Source organism: Sus scrofa, chromosome 17 (genome assembly GCF_054392235.1).
Source record: "Sus scrofa isolate SSC_HxYL_T2T_F1_AM1 chromosome 17, Sscrofa_HxYL_maternal_Yorkshire_Landrace_v2.0, whole genome shotgun sequence".
Classification (NCBI taxonomy): domain Eukaryota; kingdom Metazoa; phylum Chordata; class Mammalia; order Artiodactyla; family Suidae; genus Sus; species Sus scrofa.
Genome location: NC_139399.1, coordinates 35805873 through 35828059, shown reverse-complemented (window position 1 = coordinate 35828059; position 22187 = coordinate 35805873). Strand labels below are relative to the sequence as shown.

The 22187-nt window shown below is 46.3% G+C and overlaps 1 protein-coding gene across 14 annotated transcripts in view; it reads left to right on the top strand.

Annotated features, from left to right (window-relative positions):
• The window catches only part of RALGAPA2 (Ral GTPase activating protein catalytic subunit alpha 2), a 271235-nt gene that overhangs the window by 155122 nt on the left and 93926 nt on the right, over positions 1–22187 (top strand). For 13 of the 14 annotated variants that reach the window (XR_014832899.1, XR_014832897.1, XR_014832895.1 and 10 more), the window contains 7 exons: positions 4124–4232; positions 6354–6464; positions 8045–8113; positions 8670–8807; positions 10287–10470; positions 16239–17010; positions 18045–18116. Coding sequence is in view for 10 of the 14 variants with exons in the window: in XM_085004561.1 (XP_084860687.1) it covers positions 4124–4232; positions 6354–6464; positions 8045–8113; positions 8670–8807; positions 10287–10470; positions 16239–17010; positions 18045–18116 (1455 nt within the window). In the remaining 4 variants the exon portion in view is untranslated. Of the gene's footprint in view, positions 1–4123; positions 4233–6353; positions 6465–8044; positions 8114–8669; positions 8808–10286; positions 10471–16238; positions 17011–18044; positions 19542–22187 lie in introns of all 14 variants that reach the window. The other variant, XR_014832898.1, reaches the window with a different exon arrangement.

Here is a 22187-nt window from a genome sequence, read left to right as displayed (position 1 = left end):
AAGACCACTTGTTTGATATTGATTCAGCTGTATTTTTAAATAATGTGTTCTCTCCTTTAAAATTTAATGTTTCTATATTTTTCTCTCTTAAATGTCTTCACAAAACTGTACATACTTGATTTTATGTGTTTATCCTGCCTGATCTTTATCTTTTAACTCAAGCTTTAGTTCATTTACATTTATTGTAGTTGGTATATTTGGATGTATTTATTTTAACTTATTTTAAACTTTGTTATTTGTCTTTCTCAATATTTCATTTTCTCCTGTTTCACACCTTCATTTTATACACTCTTCTTTCCTCCCTTTCTTCCTTTGGATTGTTTATTTCTATATACCATTTATTACCTTTATTTTGTTTAGAAGTCATAGACTTTCTTTCAGTTCTTTTATTTTATTTTTTTCTTTTTTAGGGCTGCACCTGCAGCATATGGAAGTTCCCCAGGCTAGGGGTCAAATTGGAGCTGTAGCTGCTAGTTTATGCCATAGCCACAGCAACACAGGATCCTCCATCTATGACCTATACCACAGCTCAGGGCAATACCAGATCCTTAAGCCACTGAGCAAGGCCAGGGATCAAATCCACAAATCCACATCCTCATGGATACTAGTAAGGATCATAACCCACTGAGCCACAATGGGAACTCCTTTTTCAGTTCTTTTAGAGGCTTAGGATTTTTAATATGCATTCTTACCTTACTAGTTCTACTGTTAGAGTTATCTTTACCCTCTTCCTGAACAATGCCAGTTCCTTAAACATGCTTTTTTATTTTGCTCTTTTTTCACTGTAGCTCTTCCTTATCTGTCTCTTTTCTCTACCTGATTTTGGATGTTAGAGTGACTTGGGGTCTAGGGCTGGTTCTCTTCATTCTGCATGACTTTCCTAGATGCTCTTATTCATTTAACTAGACTTTAAATACCATCTGCTTGCTGACAATACTGAATTTATTTACTTGGCCCCTTCTGTTGTACCCCTTATTTATTCAGGCTTATGTATATTAAACTGCCAACCTGATATCTCAACTTGGATGTCTTAAAACATCCAAACTTAACACAACCATAACTGAAGCCCTGAGTCTGCTGTCTGTCTCCAGTGCCTAACTGTCCTCAGGCTTCATGTCACCATCATCTGCCCAGATTTTCAATCCAGAAGCTTGGGGAAAAGCCTTGATTTCTCATTTAGTCATACCTGCTACATTTAAACCTTCAACAAGTCTTGGCATTACCTTTTCTCCCTTTTTCCTTAGTGTAAAAAGCCATATTTCTGTGGAGTTAGAAATGGAATAGAAATGCGTATGATATGGTCAGTCTCTCTTAGTTGTGTATTAAAGGAGCCCAGCAATAAAATTAAGGTCGTATAAGTATAGATATACAAGCAGACTGAAATATGATCAAGATTGCAAATAAACAGAGGAATATTAAGAGAGTATAGTTTAATCGTGAGTGATAATAATTTAGAAAAATTAAGAAAAAGTAAGTTTCTGTTGCATAAAATGGAGTGGTGTGAGCTGTCCTAGTAGCAAAGAGCATTCAGAGAGTGTGCTAGGATACAGTTTGAGAGTAAAGTGGAATTGCCATTAGCTTAAAAAAAGAGTCTTGATAGATAAACCTCATTCACAGTCACAAAGGACATGCTGGGGATACAGAGAAACTTAACTGGCAGCAGCTCCTGGGCATGTGGAGTCACTGTGAGTGTTAGAATAGGAAGATGCTTGATGGGAATGTTAAATGATGAACTTCAAAGAGAGAAAACAGCACGGGAGACCTGTTACAAGCGAGTGTGGTTAAAGCTCAAGGCAGGTGAGTAGCTTAGGTTATAAAACCACTTAATGGGTAACAGTGTTCTCCATAGTGCATGGCTAATAGTTACCGAGAAATGCAGGTGTTCCTAGAAATGAGAGATCTTTTCATGGGTTGTATTTAAAAAAAAAAAAAAAAAAAAAAGTGTAGAATACACACACACACACACACACACACAGGAAGAGCTCTTAAAATGGTAAAAATATGGTTGGGGAGTTCCCATTGTGGCACAGCAGAAACGAATCCAACTAGTAACCATGAGGATGCGGGTTCAATCCTTGCTCAGTGGCTCGGGGATCTGGCATTGCATTGAACTGTGTGTGGTGTAAGTAGAAGACACAGCTTAGAGCCCACTTTGCTGTGTGGCTGTGGTGTAGGCCGGCAGCTGTATCTCCGATTCAACCTCTAACTTGGGAACTTCCATATGCCGTGAATGCAGCCCTAAAAAGCAAAAAAAAAAAAAAAAAAAAGAAAAAAAGAAAAAAAAGGCGGGGGGCATAATTCCAACTTCTGTAGATTTCAGTGGGTTGAACAGTCAGAGTCTGAGTTAAGCTGAGGGAAGAAAAGAGGCTTTGGGAACAAATATAGAATATGTGGGAATGACTGCAAACTAAGATACCAGTGCAGTTTCTAGATTGAGGATAAGTGTAGAATAAGCTAGAGAGAGAGAGAGATGTAGACTGTGTATATACTCAGGAAACTGGGGGGGGGGGGGGGGGGCTCTTAAATAACCCTGGTGCCTGACAAACCGGAAAGGCCCATGCACCTTGAAACCCAATGGCATCACTTTTACCGAGTGAATTTTGGTAGAAGGTGATGCAGTTGGCAAAAGGCTTTTAATTAACTGGTTCTGAAGCAATTAGTCCATTCTGATTTAAAGGGGTGAGAATCCAGTGAAATACAGTGGTTTGAAAACCTCGAAATAGATTGATTTTAGTTGCCGAATGTAATATATTATAATATGCTGATTACAAAGGGACTTTGGGTGTGGAGAGCTGTTCTGTCTGTCCAGTTTCATTGGCATCAGGTGTGACCTCTTAACTACAAAGAACAGCGTGTACATATTTCAACAGTTGTCTGGTTCCAAGTAGTGGATTGAAGCACGCTTTTGTGCTGAAAGTGAGCAGGTTTGGGAACAAGCATTTTAATGTTATATATGGGCATTCAGAAAAGAATTAAGAAGCATGTGATTTTTGATCATTGCAAAGATAATAGAGTATAAGTTCCAAAGAGAATTACCACTTAATATTATAATAGAGGAGTTCCCGTCGTGGCACAGTGGTTAACGAATCTGACTAGGAACCATGAGGTTGCAGGTTTGGTCCCTGGCCTTGCTCAGTAGGTTAAAGGATCTGGCGTTGCCCTGAGCTGTGGTGTAGGTTGCAGACGTGGTTCTGACCTGGCGTCGCTGTGGCTCTGGTATAGGCCGGCAGCTGTAGCTCCGATTCGACCCCTAGCCTGGGAACCTCCATATGCCGTGGGAGCAGCCCTAGAAAAAAAGGCAAAAAGACCAAAAAAAAAAAAAAATTATAGACTTATGATAGAGAAAGGTAATTTTTAAAGAACTATTAAAGAATATTTTGTCTTAAGCACACTGCTTAAAAGAAATAACAGCAAAACTTATTTTGAACATTGTACACAGATAGTCTTTACAATGAAATATAGGATTTGTCTTCTGTTTGTGGTAGGTGGTATGTATTTTGCTGTAAGGAAAACAATTATAAACTCAATTTCCAACAATTTTCTAAGATTTATATTTTTGATTCTTCCTCAAAAATATCCTGAGGCAATAACACGTAATAAAAAATAGTTTCAGCAGAAATAAGTGATATAGGGAGTTCCCATCATGGCTCAGCAGTAACGAACTCAACTAGTATCCATGAAAATATGGGTTTGATCCCTGGCCTTGCTCAGTGGGTTAAGGACCTGGCATTGCCCTGAGCTGTGGTATAGGTCACAGACGCAGCTTGGATCTGGCATGGCTGTGGCTGTGGTGTAGGCCAGTAGCTACAGCGCCAATTTGACCCTTAGCCTGGGATCTTCCATATGCAGCCCTAAAAAGACCCCGAAAAAGTGATATACATGCTCTGACAATTATCAGAAAACATACTATTTACTTCACTAAATATTTAGTTACTAACCGTTATCAATCTGTCCTGAAAACTCGTCTATTGAGGGTACCTTATCTTTTTTCTCAAGAGGACATTTTTTGTTAATGTATCTATAACTTTTACTACTTTGTAAACAAAGTTAAAAATATTTTGTCATTTGAAAATACCAAGAAAATGCGTTCAATTTCATGAGTGTTTTGCTTGTTTTTTGAAAGATGCATTGCCATTTGCTCCCTCGGGGTCTGGATATGTGAAGAGCTAGCACAGTGTATGAGCCATCCTCAGCTGAAAGAGGCCGTCAACGTGATAGGCGTCACTTTGAAGGTATGGCCACTTCGTCATGTGTATTTGACATTAAGCTGCATCGCAGGTATTCCACCCCTTTTCCTTTGTATTAGCCCCGTCTCTGTTTTCCCCTCCTTACGCCACCCACATCCCCGTCAGGGTCCTGAACAGCCCTCCCACTCCCACAGCCCTAGTCGGGACCCGCAGGCTGCCCTCTTACTGCTGCCAGAGAGCTGCATCTGCACACAGGCCTGCCCTCGTGCACCACAGACTAGTGCGCCCAGCACGGCTTTAGGGAAGGGCACATGTGCTCCATCAGGCTCTCGGCTTCTTCAGAGCAGGGCCTGGATCACCCTGGACATCACATCCTCTCTGCTTTTCATTCAGTGCCAGCATGTTGCCAGTTCTCCATGAGGATGTGCTGGGTGAAAGAGGGGGGATTTATTTCACCCTGTGTTCCTGAGGCCCTCTGCAGTCAGTAATCCCTCCCCATCCGTAGTGCTCCAAGGCGGCTTTCCCTGCCTCAGTGCCTGTGTCTGGGCCGCCTGCCTGGAAGGAAGCTCCCCCACTACCCACGACGTTCTTCCAGGCCCAGCTTGGCCCTCCCCTCTGTCTGTGTCTGTCACACCTCATCCCTCTGCCTCCTCCTCTTGTTTTGTCTGCCATGTCCCTCGTCTCACTCCGTCACCTTGTCTGTCTCCAGCTGTCTTGACCAGCCTGATGCAGCAGAAATGCACCTTGCCCATTCGCATTCTCCTCCCCTCCCCCGCCCCCGCCAATGCTCCATTGTCCCCACAGACCCCCTCTGGGGCTGTGCTGGGCATTAGGAATAGGATGGTGAACATGGTGCAGGAAAATAAACACACAGAAGAACCAGCAACCAAACCCAGCTGCTGCGATCTGCTGTGATGGCCCCTAATACTGTACAGAAACTCTCGCAGGTGACTAGGAGGGAACTGAAGACAGTGCGCCCACGCCTCTGGACAGGCATGGTGGCCTCACGGGGGAGAAGACGTCTAGTGGCATGATTAAAAGGTGTGGCGGCACCAGCCAGCAGGAGGGAATGAGTGTCCCAGGCAGAACCAGGAGTGGGTGCAAAGGCCCTCGGGCAGAAACAAGCCAGAGCATTTGAGGAGTGGACAGAGGCCCATGAGGGCCAGATCACCAGATGCCTGGGTGGTTGGTGAGGCTGAGCAGAGTCCCCTGGTTTCCTTGTGCCCGTGGGGAGGGGCAGTCAGGAGCTATTTGTTCTGCAGAAGGAAAACTGATCACTACTCCTTTCTTTTCTCGTGGTTTCTTAACACAAGAGGTGCTAAATGCTGACTTTTCTGTGTTGTTTTCATGACACTCTGGTCCATTGGCGTCAGCTTCATGCGACCTCGAGCTTCTGGAAGAAATCCAGAGGTCTCCCTAGACAGGGACACAGGATCAGACAAGGCTTTCCACCCTCCATCATGGGGCATGGACGGCCCGAGGTCAGTCCCAGGAGGGAGCACAGGTTGTCCCTCGCAGTGGTCCCCAAAGGGATGGATGGCCCTTTGCCAAGCCATCCCATGAGGAACAGAAGCATCCAGAGAACCCTGGACACAGTCCAGATACAGAAAACATGCTCAAAGTTGAATATCCCATCACTTAGAATTGTGTGCTCATGGTTCCACACTTTCCAGCTTTCTTAGAATGCTATACGTGTGGGTTAAGTTTAATTCCATAGGATAGAAAGTCTTTTGATCAATCCTTGTTTCTCCATGTGTAAAATGAAGGTAACGTCCACCTCACAGAGCTGTTAGTGAAGAGCTAGCAGGGCGCAAATGAGTAAAATTCTTTTAAAAGGTTCAGCACACACGGGATACTCGATAATCTACTACCTTTTTTCATTTCCTCCAGTTGTCAAAACTATCATTTATGTGCTCTGAATAGGGCATTTGAAATCATGGCTGTGATTTCCAGGCGATGTCTCTATCGTGTTATGTGCTTTAGTACAGCTCGTCTAGACACAAGGCAGCTAAGAGTGGTGAGTGCGGGACCTGTCTGGTGATAGGATACATTTTTCACATAGTTCATGCAAAACAAGGGCATGTATTCCTAAGTGGAGCTAGGCAGAAACAGTACGCGGTAAGTGAGGTTACTGATTTGGGGGTGTTGTTTTGTCTCCCTGTTCAGTTTCCCAACAAAGTCGTGGCCCAGGTGGCTTGCGATGTTCTTCAGTTGCTGGTTTCCTACTGGGAAAAACTTCAGATATTCGAACCCTCTCTGCCTCGGAAAATTGCCGAAGTAAGTCTTTTTTCCCGTAAGGCCAAAATGTAAGCGTTTCCTTTGTATTAGATTTGATATTTAATTAATTAGAGATACTCAAATAATTGTCCAAGAAGCAACCATTAAATTGCCACGTGAGTCACCCGTTTTCAGTTTAAATTCGCTGGCTCTTCTCAGCTGTGATTTCAGGCACCACGTCAGAAGCCACCAGTGTTCCCGGGCAGCCTTACGCCCAGGGAGTTTGAAAAGCAGACACGACCACAACAAAGAGGCCTTTTGTCAATGGGCCTCCATTCACCCAGAGTAATTTGGGTGGTGCCAGCGAGGAGCAGGCAGCTGGTTATGGTGCCTGGTGCATGGGGGCCAGGGGCTGGGGGGAGTTGTGTATAAGGAATCCCTCCCAGACAGAAGGCTGGACGCTGCTCTTGGCTGTGGCGGGATCGCCAGCTATAATCAGCTCAGGACCCTCCTCCTCTCTGAGGCGTAATGTGGGTGAGAGTGTCGTCAGGAACAGGGAGCAGCTTCTCAGCAACGGTGGCCAGAGGTCAATGGCATCAGCGGGGCGTGGCTCAGATAGGGGCCTCTGCCCTTGCCTTGGAGGTGCCAGTGGTAAAGCTCCCCTCTCCCTGCCACGTTTTTTGTTTGTTTCATTTGGCTTATTTTAGGGCCACACTCAAGGCATGTGGAAGTTCCCAGGCTAGGGGTCCAATCGGAGCTGTAGCAGCCAGCTTATGGGATCACAGGCACATCAACCCAGGATCCGAGCCACGTCTTTGACCTACATCACAACTCACGGGCAAAGCGGAATCCTTAACCCACTGATCGAGGCCAGGGATCAAACCCACATCCTCACGAGCACTAGTTGGGTTCATTACCGCTGAGCACAATGGGGACTCCCCTGCCAGGTTTTGAGCTGCCCTTACCTACCCACGCCCTACTCCGTACACATTAGCGGCAGCTCTGAAGAAATTTGCCTCCAGGTAGTATCTCAGAGGAGTGATGCTGATGTATTTTCTTTTGGCCCTAGACAGATTTCACCTGTGAGGTTGCTTTGTTCTCTCAGATATGTGAGAAATCACCAGTGATGTTCGACCTTAAGGGACCTAGAGTGGAACAGAGCTTTGGATGATAGGGACATAAGATGTTGCAAAGTGTGACGTTGGGTTGTAGGTCCGCTGCGTGCTTCAGCATCTCAGCTGGAAGACCTCTGGAAGGAAAGGGGCTGCAGGTGGGAGGCAGGCCTGGGATCATTTATAAGAACAGTACCCGGGAACGTTTGCATCATTACTTGGAAGTATTTTTTGCTTCCACTGTTGAAAGTGTGGAGACGTGATGGAAGTTGTGTGGCTCCAGAGAGGAACCCTCCTTTCTTTGGGACCCCAGTTCCAGCGCCACCGGGGAGAGTGGAAACTGGCCTGGCCTGTCACCTTCTCCAGTTGCCACGATCCCACCAATCTCTAAAATGACCCTTTGCTGTTGTCCCCTTCCCCTGGGGATTGGCACCAGGCTGGGCTTATGGCAAGGCCATCCTGGGGTTCTTCATGTGGCTCCCAAACTGTTACTCTGATCTGTCTGATTGGGAATTTATCTTTTTGCAGATCCTCGTGGCCACAATTGCTTTTCTTTTACCGAGTGCAGAGTATTCCTCAGTGGAAACAGATAAGAAGGTAAGCAGCCCATCAGCCGAGTTTTCTGCAGGGGTGGTTTTTTGGGTTTTTTTGGTTTTTGTTTTTGTTTTTTGCTTTTGAGGGCTGCACCCGTGGCTTGTGGAAGTTCCCAGACTAGGGGTTGAATCACAGCTACAGCTGCCAGCCACAGCCACAGCCACAGCAACATGGGATCCGAGCTGCGTCTGCAACTGACACCACAGCTCTTATTAGTGCCAGATCCTTAACCCACTGAGCAAGGCCAGGGATGGAACCCACATCCTAATGGGTACTAATGGATACTAGTTGGATTTGTTTCCGCTGAGCCAGGACAGGAACTCCTAGGGGTGGTTTTTTAAACACGTAGTACAGCTGCTAAGTACTGTCACATGTAGGGATATCCTCTGTGACACATTCTGTCAGGACAGGCCCTGTCTGTCTGTGAAAGCCTTATTCACCCATGTGTCCTGAACAACTACTGTGAGGCCAGGGCAGTTCTTCCGGTGGTGGTCACACGCTTGTAAGGTGCCAGTGAAGAGGCTGCAGCGGGAGGTGCTGGGTGTGCTTCCTCTTCCAGCTCATCGTGTCCTTGCTGCTCTGCCTCCTGGACTGGTGCATGGCCCTGCCACTGAACGCCCTTCTCCACCCCGTGGCCACGGCAGCCCTGGAGGAGCAGGCCTCGTCCCGAGCGCCACTGCTGGATTACGTCTACAGGGTGAGTCTCCCTGGGCCGTGGGCGCAGAGCGTGGACAGGAGCATCCGAGAATTCCCAGACCGTGTTTTGTGCATTTACTTAGGGATCTTTGCCCTTTTGACAAGGGTTTATGGAGGTCAGACATTTTAAAAGAAGTGAATGACTTAAGGCATTAAAACAGAACAGTAACAATTTCAGAAAAGCAGCAATGACTCAGTGCAGGGTCCACGCATTTTACCTGTCATCTCTAAGTAACTGCAGCTTGCTCAGGGTCCCCCCATTTTCATGGAACATGGTCTATATCTGCTTCCTTTTGGAAAGGAAACTGTTTATGTTTATAGGAATATCCACAGCCTTATTTTGACAGAATCTGTTTATCAAAGGAAGAAGTATAATGGCCCCAATAATAAAAAACTTTTGAAAAATATTTCTTGTATTTATGGCATTTGACCAATAGAAACTAATTTTCTTGATGACAAAGCACACATCTTATATTAATGAGAAAGCTCCCATCATTTTCCTACACTACTTTTTTGCTGGGCAGAGGGCACACTCAAGTGGCTGTCCCCTGCCCTGCTGACTACAGGTCTCAGTCCTTTCCAGCTGTGTACAGAGGTCACATACCCCGCCTTCTCCTCCAGGAAGCCCCTAGCAGGCAGCACGGGTAGAAAGAACTGAATCTGTAGCTGTTTAGCCTGACCTCAAGGCCTCCTGCCTCTGGGGCAAATCAGAGCTGGTCCTCTAAAAGCAACCTTGCCTTATGTATTAAAGCAGTACTTTCGTCTTCATAAAAACCACTTTTTTGAATTCATGAACTTGAAATTATGATAGAAAAAGTAAACTTTGGTACAGTTACTAGCTCCCTTGTACACTTTGGTACACTTAAGACGGTCTGTGCTCGTGGCTCGTAGGGCTTCAGTCAATGGCAGTGTGTAAATAAGCAGTGAGCTTTTGGGAAGCCCATCACATGAAAATAAGAATACTTTTATGATGTGTACTAAATTTACTTCATTAATTATATTTTCAAAAAATGTATTAGCCCTTCCAAGTCACTGGGTCGTAAGTTAATGGATTCAAATCTGCAACCACTTGTGAAGTAGACTGACAGTCTGCTAGTGGCTTCTATCCACCCACCCCTGCGGGTGGCAGGTTGTCTGTGACTCAGCCTGGGCTCATCCCCAGGTCCTGGTTCCGCCCCCTCCTTGTGCTGCCTCTGGGCTGGAGCAGGACCAGGCTGCGTGGCCACTCAGGATGGCCAAAGAGGCCCTTGTTGACTCTTGCTTTCCTTTCACCTTGAGAATGTATTCATTGGCATTGATGTAAAAGGGGCAGGAAGGACGTGCTAATGGCAGGAAGATGTTTGGGAACGGGAAGGGGGCGATGGCCTCAGGAATCACCCAGCAAGAGTCCTGCCCCCTAAGTGCCGCTGTCGTTTGACAGATCACCAGGGCGCAGGAGGTTGGTGGCATCCAGGGCACACGCCCCCTTCTGTTTCCGCAGGTTCTGCACTGCTGTGTTTGTGGCTCGAGCACGTACACCCAACAGAGCCACTACACCCTGACCCTGGCTGACCTGTCGTCCACGGATTACGACCCCTTCCTGCCACTGGCAAACGTGAAGAGTTCTGAGCCGGCCCAGCATCATTCATCAGCAGAACTGGGCAACCTGCTTACTGTCGAAGAGGGTGAGAGTCTTCGGAATATCTATTCCCCTGGGCAGATGGTAGCCTCCTGTTCATCCTTGCTGTGTTCTTTTTTGAAAACCAACCCAGGTGTTAAATCCAGGTTTCTAGAGCGCTCAGTGCAAGCACACTCTTCCTTCCTGGGTTCTTCTCTTTTTCTGTCTCCTCCCCTTTCTATTCCCATCTTGGATAAAATTGAGGACCTGTATGCATCAGGCCCATGGGACCCACAGGACAGTTCGTTTTCTGCCCCCCAGGAGCTTTTCCTCTCATGGGAGAGGCGGGATTAGTGCAGAAGGACTGCGTTCCCACGGAGAACCTAAGCCAGACTTGGAAGGATGGGCTGACTTTGCAAGGAGCTGGGAGTGTCTGGCCCAGGAGGACATCAGGAGAAAGATGGTCTAAGGACCACTCTGCTCCCACGGAGGGCCCGTTGTAGAGTGTGGGTGTGGTCAGGACTCAGGGGCTGCTGTGTCCCCCCCAACCACCTTTCTCCTCAGAATGACAAGAGTCCATCTCTAGGCCTTGGACTATGCACCAAAATGTGGATGTGTCATCCCTGTGTGATGAAATGCCTAGAATCGCACACAATGCGCGCGCACACACACACACACGAATGAATGCTTGTGAAACTAGTGAATGTTGAATACTGATGAATCAGTGATGGTTGGACCATAGCTATTCAAGAGTTTACCGGTTAGGTAAAGGCTTCTCTGGCTCTCTTGGTATTATTTCTTTTTTCTTTTTTTTTTTTTTTTTTTTTGATTTTTAGGGCTGCACCTGTGGCATCTGGAGGTTCCCAGGCCAGAGGTCTAATCGGAGCTGTAGCCACTAGCCTACACCACAGCCACAGCAACGCCGGACCCTTAACCCACTGAGCGAGGCCAGGGATTGGACCCACAACCTCACGGTTCCTAGTCGGATTTGTTTCTGCTGCGCCATAGCGGGAACTCCTTGGTATTATTTCTTACATATGCATGTGAATTTCCAGTTGTCTCAAAATTAAAATATATATATATGGAGTGTTAGATTGTCCATGAAAATTTTATGGACTTTGCAAATTAAAAACCTAGGCCTAAGAGTGGAATGAGGTTGCGGGGGGTGGTGCTTGTAAAAACATCCTTAAAGAAAAAGAAATAAGAGCATGTCACCAGGAAAGCCAAGTCAGGAAAGTGGACAAAGAACCGAGAAGAGTCATTTCTAGGAGGTCAAGGGAAGAAAGAAAGGAGCCCAGGAAGGTTGGTGGGGCCAGGTGCTCCGAAGCTCAGGGAGGGTGAGCCCAGAGCAGGAGCTGTTTTCTTTCCCAGCTGAGTGTTTAGTGGTGGGTTTTGCCTGGTACTTAGGGCAGAGTGATTGTCTGTAGCCAGACAGCACCAGCCAGGGATCTGGAAGTGACTCTTGGGAAGGAACCTGAGACAGAGCCCTGTGGGGCCTCGGGTGGAGGGAGGACAGCAGGCAGCTCTTGCTAGTGAGGGTCTGGGGTCCAGGACTGTGCTGGTGAGACCACAGAGTCCAGAGCATGGCTCAGGCTGGAGAAAGGGGACAAGAGTGGGGCACCACCCAGGCTCATGGTCAGTCCTCATCTAAAATGATGAGCAGACTGAGGTGAAAGATTTCCCAAGTTAGAAGTAATGTCAATTAAGATTTAATGACTAGGAGTTCCCGTCATGGCTCGGTGGTTAACAAATCCAACTAGGAACGACGAGGTTGCGTGTTCGATCCCTGGCCTTGTTCAGTGGGTTAAGGATCCAGCATTGCTGTGAGCTGTGGTGTAGGTCGCAGACACAGCTCAGATCTGGTGTGCTGTGGCTATGGTGTAGCTGGAGGCTGCAGCTCTGATTAGACCCCTAGCCTGGGAACCTCCATATGCCACAGGTGCAGCCCTAGAAAAGATATATATATATATATTTAATGACAAGTTCCTAAAGCATCAAGTTATTTGCTCTGAGGTGTTGCTGTGGGGGAGGCCGAGGACCGTGTGGGGCTGGTGGGCTGCTCCGTCTTGTCCCATCGCCCACCCTCCGCTCGCTCAGCCTTTGCGTCTCTTCAACTAGAGTCCCTTGTTCTTTCAAACTGTTGTATCTTCTTGACTTTCTCCTTGCAGTTGTAAATTCAGAACTTTTTTTTGAAATGACCTTTGATCTATTTCTTTTTGTTGTTGCCTGCCTTGTAGTCCAGGTCATAAGAAAATTAACTTACATTTCCGCCAAAGTCATTAATTTACACTCATCCCACATGGCTGCTCCGAAAATGGGTTCACACTTACTGGGACTCGTCACTAAAAATGGCAAAAGATGAATAGGTTAATGAAAAAGGATAAGCCTAAAATGCACATGTACTTTTTTGCTCCCCTTTTCTTTCAATGTATAGCAGTCTTTGACTCGAATAGTCATTCTTCAGAAAAGCTTAGGACTGTGCAAACTTGTCCTAACATAGTTGTGTGTTACAAATGACAGTTTAAGCTTCTGTGACAGAGGAGTTTTAAATTTTTCTAACATGTTAAATGAAAAAGCAAAGAAGCTCAAAAACACACTGGCATGCATAGACTCTCTCGCTGGGTGAGGACAGCCCGTTAAGAAGGAAGAGAAATAAGGAGTTCCCGAAGTGGTGCAGGAGAAACGAATCTGACTAGTATCCACAAGGATGTGGGTTCAATCCCTGGCCTTGCTTAGTAGGTTGGGGATCTGGTGTTGCTGTGACCTGTGGTGTAGGTCACAGATGCCACTCGGATCCGCGTTGCAGTGGCTGTGATGTAGGCCAGTAGCTGCAGCTCCACTTCAGTTCCTAGCCTGGGAACTTCCATAGGCTTCAGGTATGGCCCTAAAAAGCAAAAGAAAAAAAAATGAAGAAGAATAATAAAGATTAGTATTTTAGGGTAAATGGAAAGTGCTCATTTTTGACGGTTTTTTTATTCTGTGTCATTAGTTGATCATTTATAACCAGACTGTCTCTACTCTGATAAGCATCTACTCTGATACGCAGTATTATATTTTCAAATGATTCCATCATAGACCCTCGCCCATCTTTGATAACATTTACTACTTTGACACAAAGTTACGAGCAAGAGACGTGCACTCACCTTGAGTTGAGGTGGAGGCCGGCCCAGCTCATGGAAGCGCCATTGACTGGCCAAAGGACACCTGCCCACTTTCCTCATCATTCATACCTAATTGCTTCGAAGGAAAGGGACGGGAGGCGCTTTAGAAGATGACAGTGAAAGGACAACCTAAGACTGCCGCTCTTGTATTTCATCCATAAATTTAGAAAGATAAATGCTGGACTGTATTTTTGCACAGTTTCTGGAAGTCACGAGCCTGTTTCTTCATTAATGGAGTCAAGATCTTCTCCTGATTTTCCAGGGCACCCCACCCCCACCCCCAGCAGTCGGTTCAGCTGAAGTCCACCAGGGAAGAACAGTTCTTATTTCGTGAATGTTCCCTTTCCTTACTTTTCAGTACCAAAGATATTTTGTTGGGTGTGTCACAGCTTATGGCTTGGTTAATGTGACTCCAGGTTAATTGCTCACAATAGAATTCAAGCACATTCATTAAAATACAAATATGTATGTATCTCAGGTCGAAAGTACAGCCAGTGTAAGTAAAAGCAGAGCAAAGTTGCTTTTCCAGTTGTTTTCTGCCGTGGGCTTTATCCAGTCAGACCTTCCACCTTAGCTTTGCAGCCTGCGATGCTGTCTGTCTTCACCACGTAATGTCTTGCATTATGGATTCCTGAGCCCCCAGCCAGCTGCACCTTTGTTGCTCGGGCATTGAAACATTTCTGATGGAGCATGCGTTCATATGGGATGATAAGCATGCATTAAAAGCATCTGTAACTTTTGGGAATGTTAATATGGACACAGATGCAGAGGCATTCATAACTGATTTCAGGGGAATTAGTTGAGGTGATTTAAATTTCTCAGCTATGTGGAAATTGTACACCCTTCTAACAGGAAGAAGTGTTTAATTTCAGAGACAGAGGTAACCTCTTCTGCTTCTAAAATAACTAGGGTTGGTTTTTTTTGTTTTGTTTTTGTCTTTTTATTTTTTCTAGGGCCGCACCTGTGGCACATGGAAGTTCCCAGGCTAGGGGTCCAATTGGAGCTGTAGCCTCCAGCCTACACTAGAGCCACAGAAATGTGGGATCTGAGCCATGTCTGCAACCTACACCACAGCTCACGGCAACGCCAGATCCTTAACGCACTGAGCAAGGCCAGGGATTGAACCTGCAACCTCATGGTTCCTAGTCGGATTGGTTAACCACTGAGCCACAGTGGGAACTCCTAAAATACTAGGGTTTTAAATGAAATTTTATTTTGCATTATTGAATCCAGGTGATTTCTTGTTCCTCAAAAAGAAAAAAATTGAGAAGAAAATCCAAGAAAAGTCAGGACACTCTTGTCCTCAGTCATGACAGAATTTCTTAGATTCTAGTATTTGATTGTTTCTAGGATTTTTACATCATGAAATTGTTATTTTACAAATAAGTTGATTAAATTTCTAGTGTCAGAGAGAGGATGTTTAGCATGAAAAGCATATTTATAGTTATTGATTAATATTTGATTTTTCATTTTGTGAACTCAAGAAACCAGTGTATCCTAAACCTTTAAGCCCAAATTAGAGATCCTACTTTATTTAAATATCTGGTGAGTCTTTTTTAATTAAAAAATTTCATTTTGACTGGTTTTCAGGTGAATGCACACTTCTTTTGTAAATTTGGTACATGGCGATTTCCCTAACTGCTTTCAAGCTTAATTAGTCATTTCAGCCCATACTTGTGGATTAAGTCTGTTTCTCACTTTTACATGCTATTGTCAGTCTTTCTGTATATCTGAAGTCTTAAAATTTTTATCAGTTAGTTGCTTTTGGGCATTTAATCATCAACTACAAATTTGGTTAAAGCCTTCTTCATTCCATGAATTATTAATATGTCAGATTCTGTTAAATATTTAAAATGCCCTGACAACAAAACATAGTCACCGTGCTCCTAAAGCAGATTGCCTCAAATGTATTTAAGGGGTCACAGGCCTGATGCCTTCTCTTATCAGTGTCTCCCTTTACCCCTTCGGGGAGTGAGGCCCTCTTTCGGGCCCCTGGCCTCCGTTTTCAGCCCTCAGCTCTGCCACCCACTCCAACTGCAGGCTTCCTCCTCCCCAAACTCCTAGAACCGCCTGCTCTGTAAGGACCAGGACCTTTCTCTGGTTTATTGCTGGGTTAAACGTCCCTTTCAGAACGCAGTCTTCACCTGGGTTGCTTCTTTTAGCCATCTGTTTAAATTGTGCTTTTAAATTCAAATAGAAAATTCATGTCAAAAAGAAAACAGGTGAAAAAAATCTCAGACTGAAAAACATCCAACACACTAAGGATGGATTGAAATCTGGTGTTCCGTTTTCACCTTCCTTCTCCACTTTTTTTTTTTTTTTTTTAAACCGAAGCCAATCTCTTTTTGTTAAGAATCTTAGGAACCCTATCCTTATTTTCATTTTTATTTTATATTGGAGTACAGTCGATTTACAATGTTGTGATAGTTCCAGGTGTGCAGCACAGAGATTCAGTTATGTATATATACACACATCTTTTTTTTTTTTTCCAGATTTCTTTTTCCCACCTAGGTTATTGCAGCGTGTAGAGTAGGGATCCCTTCTCAATACCGAAGGTCCTTGTTGATTATCTGTCTTCTGTATATACATATAGTATATAGTCGCGTGTATCCGCTAACCCAGCCTCCTCCTCATCGGTGCGCTGACTCCCTCGGTCTCTGCCCTCTCCTGGCAGAGCGGAGGCGGCGGAGCCTGGAGCTGATCCCGCTGACGGCCCGCATGGTGATGGCGCATCTGGTCAACCACCTGGGCCACTTCCCGCTCTGCGGGGGCCCCGCCGCGCTGCACAGCCTGGTCAGCGAGAACCACGACAACGCGCACGCGGACGCCGCGGAGCTGTCCCCCGAGGTCTTCAGGAGCCCCAACCTGCAGCTGTTCGTGTTTAACGACAGCACCCTCATCTCCTGCCTTCAGACGCCGGCCCAGGGACCTGCAGACGGGTCTCCAGCGGGCGCCCTCTCGGACGTGAGAGTGATCGTGAGGGACATCTCAGGGAAGTACTCGTGGGACGGGAAGGTGCTCTACGGGCCCCTGGCCGGCTGCCCAGCCCCCCAGGGCAGATGTCCCTCTTCTCTGGTTTCGGGCTGGCCCCGCCCACCGTCTGGACCTCAGAAGGACCTTTCCCAGACGGACGAGGGAGAGGACGTCCTGGACAAGTTACTTGAAAACATCGGCCACACAAGCCCAGAATGCCTTTTGCCATCACAGCTGAACCTCAATGAGCCTTCGCCACCCCCGTGTGGAATGAGCCGCGACCAGGAGAAGGAAATCATCCAGGCCATCCTGCGGCAGAGCGCCCAGGAGGACGCCTACGTCCAGAGGTGCCACTCGGACCCGGCCCTGAGGGTTGCCAGCCAGGAACAGCCATTCCCTGTGGAGCCCCGGGGAGCCTTCTACTTCTGCAGGTTGTTGCTGGACGACTTGGGGATGAATTCCTGGGACAGGAGGTACGAATCCACTCTTGACCTTCAGTCGTCCGACCATTACTTTAACGTGATTGTTCTTTCTGTTTGGGGAAGCAGAGAGTGGAAGTGGAGATTCTTCTCTGTTTCAGCATTCATAGCTTATTTTCTGCTGCTAAAATAATGCAGGAAATGAGACTAATTGTGCTATACTGTTGCACAGATTGAATCCCAGACATCTGTTGTATATTCTCAAAGTTACCAAGCATTTACTCTGTGTGTGTGTGTGTGTGTGTGTGTGTGTGTATGTGGTTTTGTTTCTTTGTTTTTTCGTTTTTTCGCTTTTTGCCCTTTAGGGCTGCACTTGCAGCATAAAGAAGTTCTCAGGCTAGGGGTCTAATCAGAGCTACAGCTGCCAGCCTATGCCACAGCCACAGGAATGTTGGATCCTTAACCCACTGAGCGAGCCCAGGGATTGAACCCGCAACCTTGTGGTTCCTAGTCAGATTCGTTTCCACTGCACCATGACGGGAACCCCCCGTGTGTGTGTCTTAATTACTGCTCTGTCCATGGCTGTGCAGCCTTCATGAATGATGCCTGATGAATAAACCACCATTTCTCCTTAGCTCTGGTGAGGGAGGCAGACTCGATACAACTCTGATGAAAGACAGTGACTCAGGAGTTCCAGAGGGGCAGCCAATCCGTTGGGAAGTATGGGGCAGTGGAGAGCCTGAAGGGGTGGCCTTGAGCAGCAGAGGTGGGGAAGGGGTCTCACAGCAGAGATGACAGCAGAAACGGACACGGGCACCACCCCAGCCCCACACTCAGTGACCACAGCCACCCAGCGTCCCTGGACAGTAACGGGATGAGGTGGAATCATGATGCCTTCGAATCTTAAGGATGAAGTTCAGTCTGTAGAGCTCAGCCACAAATCTTTTATGAATGAGGTGGTTGTGGATGGACGGACAGCCAGGTGGCTGGATGGATAGGGAGGTTTGAGGTCTGCTTGTGGCCTGATTGGAGAGGGTACAATTGAACTGTGATTACATGACTTTTCATCCATCTCTCTCTCTTTATAGGAAGAATTTCCATCTGCTGAAGAAAAATTCAAAATTATTGAGAGAGCTAAAACATCTGGACTCCCGACAGTGGTATGTGAAAGTGTATCAAACCACTTTATTCCTGTCTATCTCTGTGTGTGTTGGGGCCAGGGACAGAGCTGGCTGCAGGAGTGAATATACCGGCCGAGACCTCAGAGCAGGTGGCGTTTGCACAGGCGGTACGTTTGGTAGTTTGATCCTGAGGAGAAAACTCACATGCTTACCACACAAAGAAGAGGTCACTGCTCCCCCTCGTCCTCTCTGCCTTTGACCGAGGACCTTGCCTCAAGGGAGGCAGCCAGCAGACAGCTCTCTTAATCTCCACAGCCTCCTCTTCCTCTGCTGAGGAGCAGAGGCCTGCCTAGGCTACACAGCCCATGCACGCACACCGTGTGGTTTGATCCAGTGAGTCAGGCTTCATAGCCTGCACTGTGCACATGGGCCACCATCCTGTGGTCTCTGCTCTGCAGAGTTGGTGAGGTTAAGGCCCCTGCACTGTAACAGTCACTCCCTAGTCCTCAGCCTCATTCTCTAAAGCCAGTTGGATCTCAGATCTACCTCTTTTCTGCAAAGTCTTAGAAGCAGTTCTCAAGAAGAGCTCACAACCCGCATTTGATGTGGGGAAATGTGTGCTTCCAAAAAACATCTCAGTGTAGGATGTGTGTGGTACTGGGTTCATAACAGGTGCTTGGAAGTCTTCAATAAACTGCTTCCTCAATCGTGAGTTTTCAAAAACTCAATTTTTTAAAAAAGAGCTTTCTGGGAGTTCCTTGGCAGCCTAGTGGTTTAGGATCTGAAGTTACTGCTGTGGCACAGGTTTGATCCCTGGCCTGGGAACTTAGGCATGCTGTGGGCATGGCCAAAAGAGAGAGAGAGAGAGCTCTCTGTCCCTCTTGTGTCCCCTTGAGGAGCATCATTGGCATCTCAGCCCTGTGAAGCCACTGCCCCCCCCATGTCTCCCCTCCCAGTTATTGTGCTGCTTTTTCTCCCAAGGAGGAGCCTGAGTCCTTGGGAGATTCAGGGGGATTTTTACTGAGAATATTGGGAATCCACATCCCTCTCCCTCTTGTTGTCCAGAATGAAACAGGCAGCCAGCCGCATGGGTTCCAGGTCAGGTTTTTGAGCATGCGCTGAATTATTTCATGCCCCTTATTAAGTGAATACATTGGCGTCTTGTCATGGTGGCTGATTTGTTGAGAGTTAATGCAGGTTAGCCACATGGATTACAGTGGAGTTAGCACTCTGGGGTGCTGTTGTAGTCAGATATGGCTTTGGGGAGCTGATTGGCAAACCCCCACCCCTTGATTAACCTTCACTTAAAACCCTAAATCCTGGATTTAGTGTCTTTTTTTTTTTTTTTCGTCTTTTTAGGGCTGCACCCGCTGCATATGGAGGTTCCCAAGCTAGGGGTCAAATCAGAGCTGCAGCTACCGGCCTACACCACAGCCACAGCAACACCACATCTGAGCCACGTCTGTGACTTACACCACAGCTCATGGCAATGCCGGATCCTTAACCCACTGAGTGAGGCCAGAGATTGAACCTGTGTCCTCATGGATGCTAGTCAGATTTGTTTCCACTGAGCCATGATAGGAACTCCAGATTTAGTATCTTCTTAATGTCTACAAAGATACTCACTTATTTTGTGGTAAAGGGTGCTTCAGGGTTTTCTTTTGAATTAAAGAAAAAAAAAAGGCAGAAATAAGTTGGGGACTCTTTAGCACTGAGAAATCTAGACTGTCTGGTGTATTGGTGAGTTAGTGGGTAAGAACCAACCCTGTCCCTCAACTTCTGGTTGGGATATTTCTGTTTATTTCTTTCTTTCTTTTTTTTTTTTTGGTCTTTTCTAGGGCCGCACCTGCAGCATTTGGAGGTTCCCAGGCTAGGGGTCTTATCAGAGCTGTAGCTGCCGGTCTACACCACAGCCACAGCAATGCCAGCCAGATCCGAGCTGCACATGTGACCTATGCCACAGCTCGCAGCAACCCCGGAAACTTAACCTACTGAGTGAGGCTAGGGATCGAACCTGCACCCTCATGGTTCCTAGTCGGATTCATTAACCACTGAGCCATGACGGGAACTCCTGTTTCTATTTATTTCTAATATCAACATATCACTCTGTCGGGACAGGGTTTCTGCTTAGCATGTCCTTAGGAAAAGTAGAGAGCATCTCGCAGCTGTGATTTGGATACTGTGAAGTTAGCCAAAATGTAAAGAGCATGATGAACGTACATGCAAATTAAATCAGAGGCATTCACTATTAATGCCTCTTGCCAATCACATGGTAAAGTGAAACTTAACATCATGTTTCTTTGTTTTGCTTTTTAATGTGACAGCGCAAGGAAACTGGGCTATTCTGGGCTGTGCCTAATAAGAAAGAGAAAGGCATTCTGATGGGGAAGAGGAAATTGTCGGTTTTCTGTGTGTGTTTTCTGTGTGTGTTCCTGAATTACCTGCTGCTTCATGCACCGGTCCTTCAGCTTGGGGATGTGAAGTGCTGTTGATGTCCCTAATTATCATTTCAAAAGCCTGGCTCTAATAAGGCCAGACACAGCATCAGCATCCTGGAAGGCTCTGCACAGCACTAACATTTTGGAGGCTGTGAAATTTGATGAGTGTTTACAGCTAAAGGTCCCCTTTGCTCACACCTCCATCAGTCAGGCAGTCACGGGGCCAGGCACTCTCGGCTCCGTGTTGATGTCATGAGAACACAAGGACCTGTAAACAGCTACCATGGAAAAGGCTTGGACTTGGAGACAAAACAAAAGCATTTCTGATAAGCCTGAGATTACTTTCTATATGGGAAGTGTATAGAAGAGAGAAAAATTAAATGCTGAGGGTTTTAAAATACATAGAGCTGCGCAAAGAGATCAAGTCACTGTACCCTTTTTTCTCCATTTGTTGAAAGAGTCTTCTCATTCATAGGTTATAACCTCTCTTACCACCCGAGCCCCAAGTTATTGTAGCTCTTTGAATAAGCTAGTCAGAGTCTAGACTGCCTGTGTGCCTGCCGCGGCTCAGGGAGGAAGTGATGCCACAATTTCTGGGCTCTAGGTGAGTGAGGACAAGGTTTCTGACAGGTTGAGAGCACAGGGTCTGCACTATACACCAGCGCCTGGGATCTGTCACCACAGAACCCCTCTCTTCATGGCCGGTCCCACGGAGAGCTGCCCCCACCCCGACCCCGAGTGTGCTCTAGCCGCCCCAGCCAGGGCCTACGGGATGCCTGCCTTCTCTGCTGGCATCAGGACAGGGCACATGAGAAGCCTTAAAATTGACAGTGACCGAGGGTTCATTTGCGTGAGTTTTTTTAAAGGACATACCAGAGATGACGTGAAAACGTCTTTTGAATGGAAGCACCCTGAATGTCCCAGAGCAAGGGTTTGGGATACAGTATCTGGATGTAATGGGATGTCACACAACTACCAATAACTTCATTACACAAGCACATGGTAGAAAAGTGTTCACACTTCAGTGTGGTTTACATGGTGACTTTTATGTCACGGATATTTTACACAATTTTTAAAAAAATGTTCACGAATAATTTAAGTGAAAAAAAAATCAGTTACAAAACCCAAGAGAGTAGCTTTTCCTTTTGTAGGTAAAAATGCATCCTAAAGTGGTAACCCTTGTGGTTTCAACATATGGGCAAAGAACATTCTTTTCTCTCCTCTATCTTCTGATTTTTCCTCTAAATGTGGTCATGACATGGAAACCACAGAGGATGCAAATACGCTGTTTGCACAGCTAGGAGGAGCGTGTTCTTCCCCTGGGTTTACTGTTACGACCTTTTCGTTGAGTTTCAGTTCATTCTGCTAATTAGGTAGAAAAACAGTATCCCTGCAGGAGGAAGTATTGGAGAATATGGTAAAATATGGAGCCCGGATTCCATCCGTATAGATGTCTCATCAGGTGAACATGTTGAGCTATTGAACGATGAGACAGCAGAAACATTTCCATGTTGTTTACGTGCTCGGTAGTTTTTCCTATGAGTTTTCTTTCTTTCTTTTTTTTTTTTTTTTTCCAGAATACATTGTAGAAATAAGGAGAAGAGCGGAACTGCTCTGGACATAATATCCCAGAATTTTACCGAGTAGAGACTGGACTCACCCTCTTGGGTGA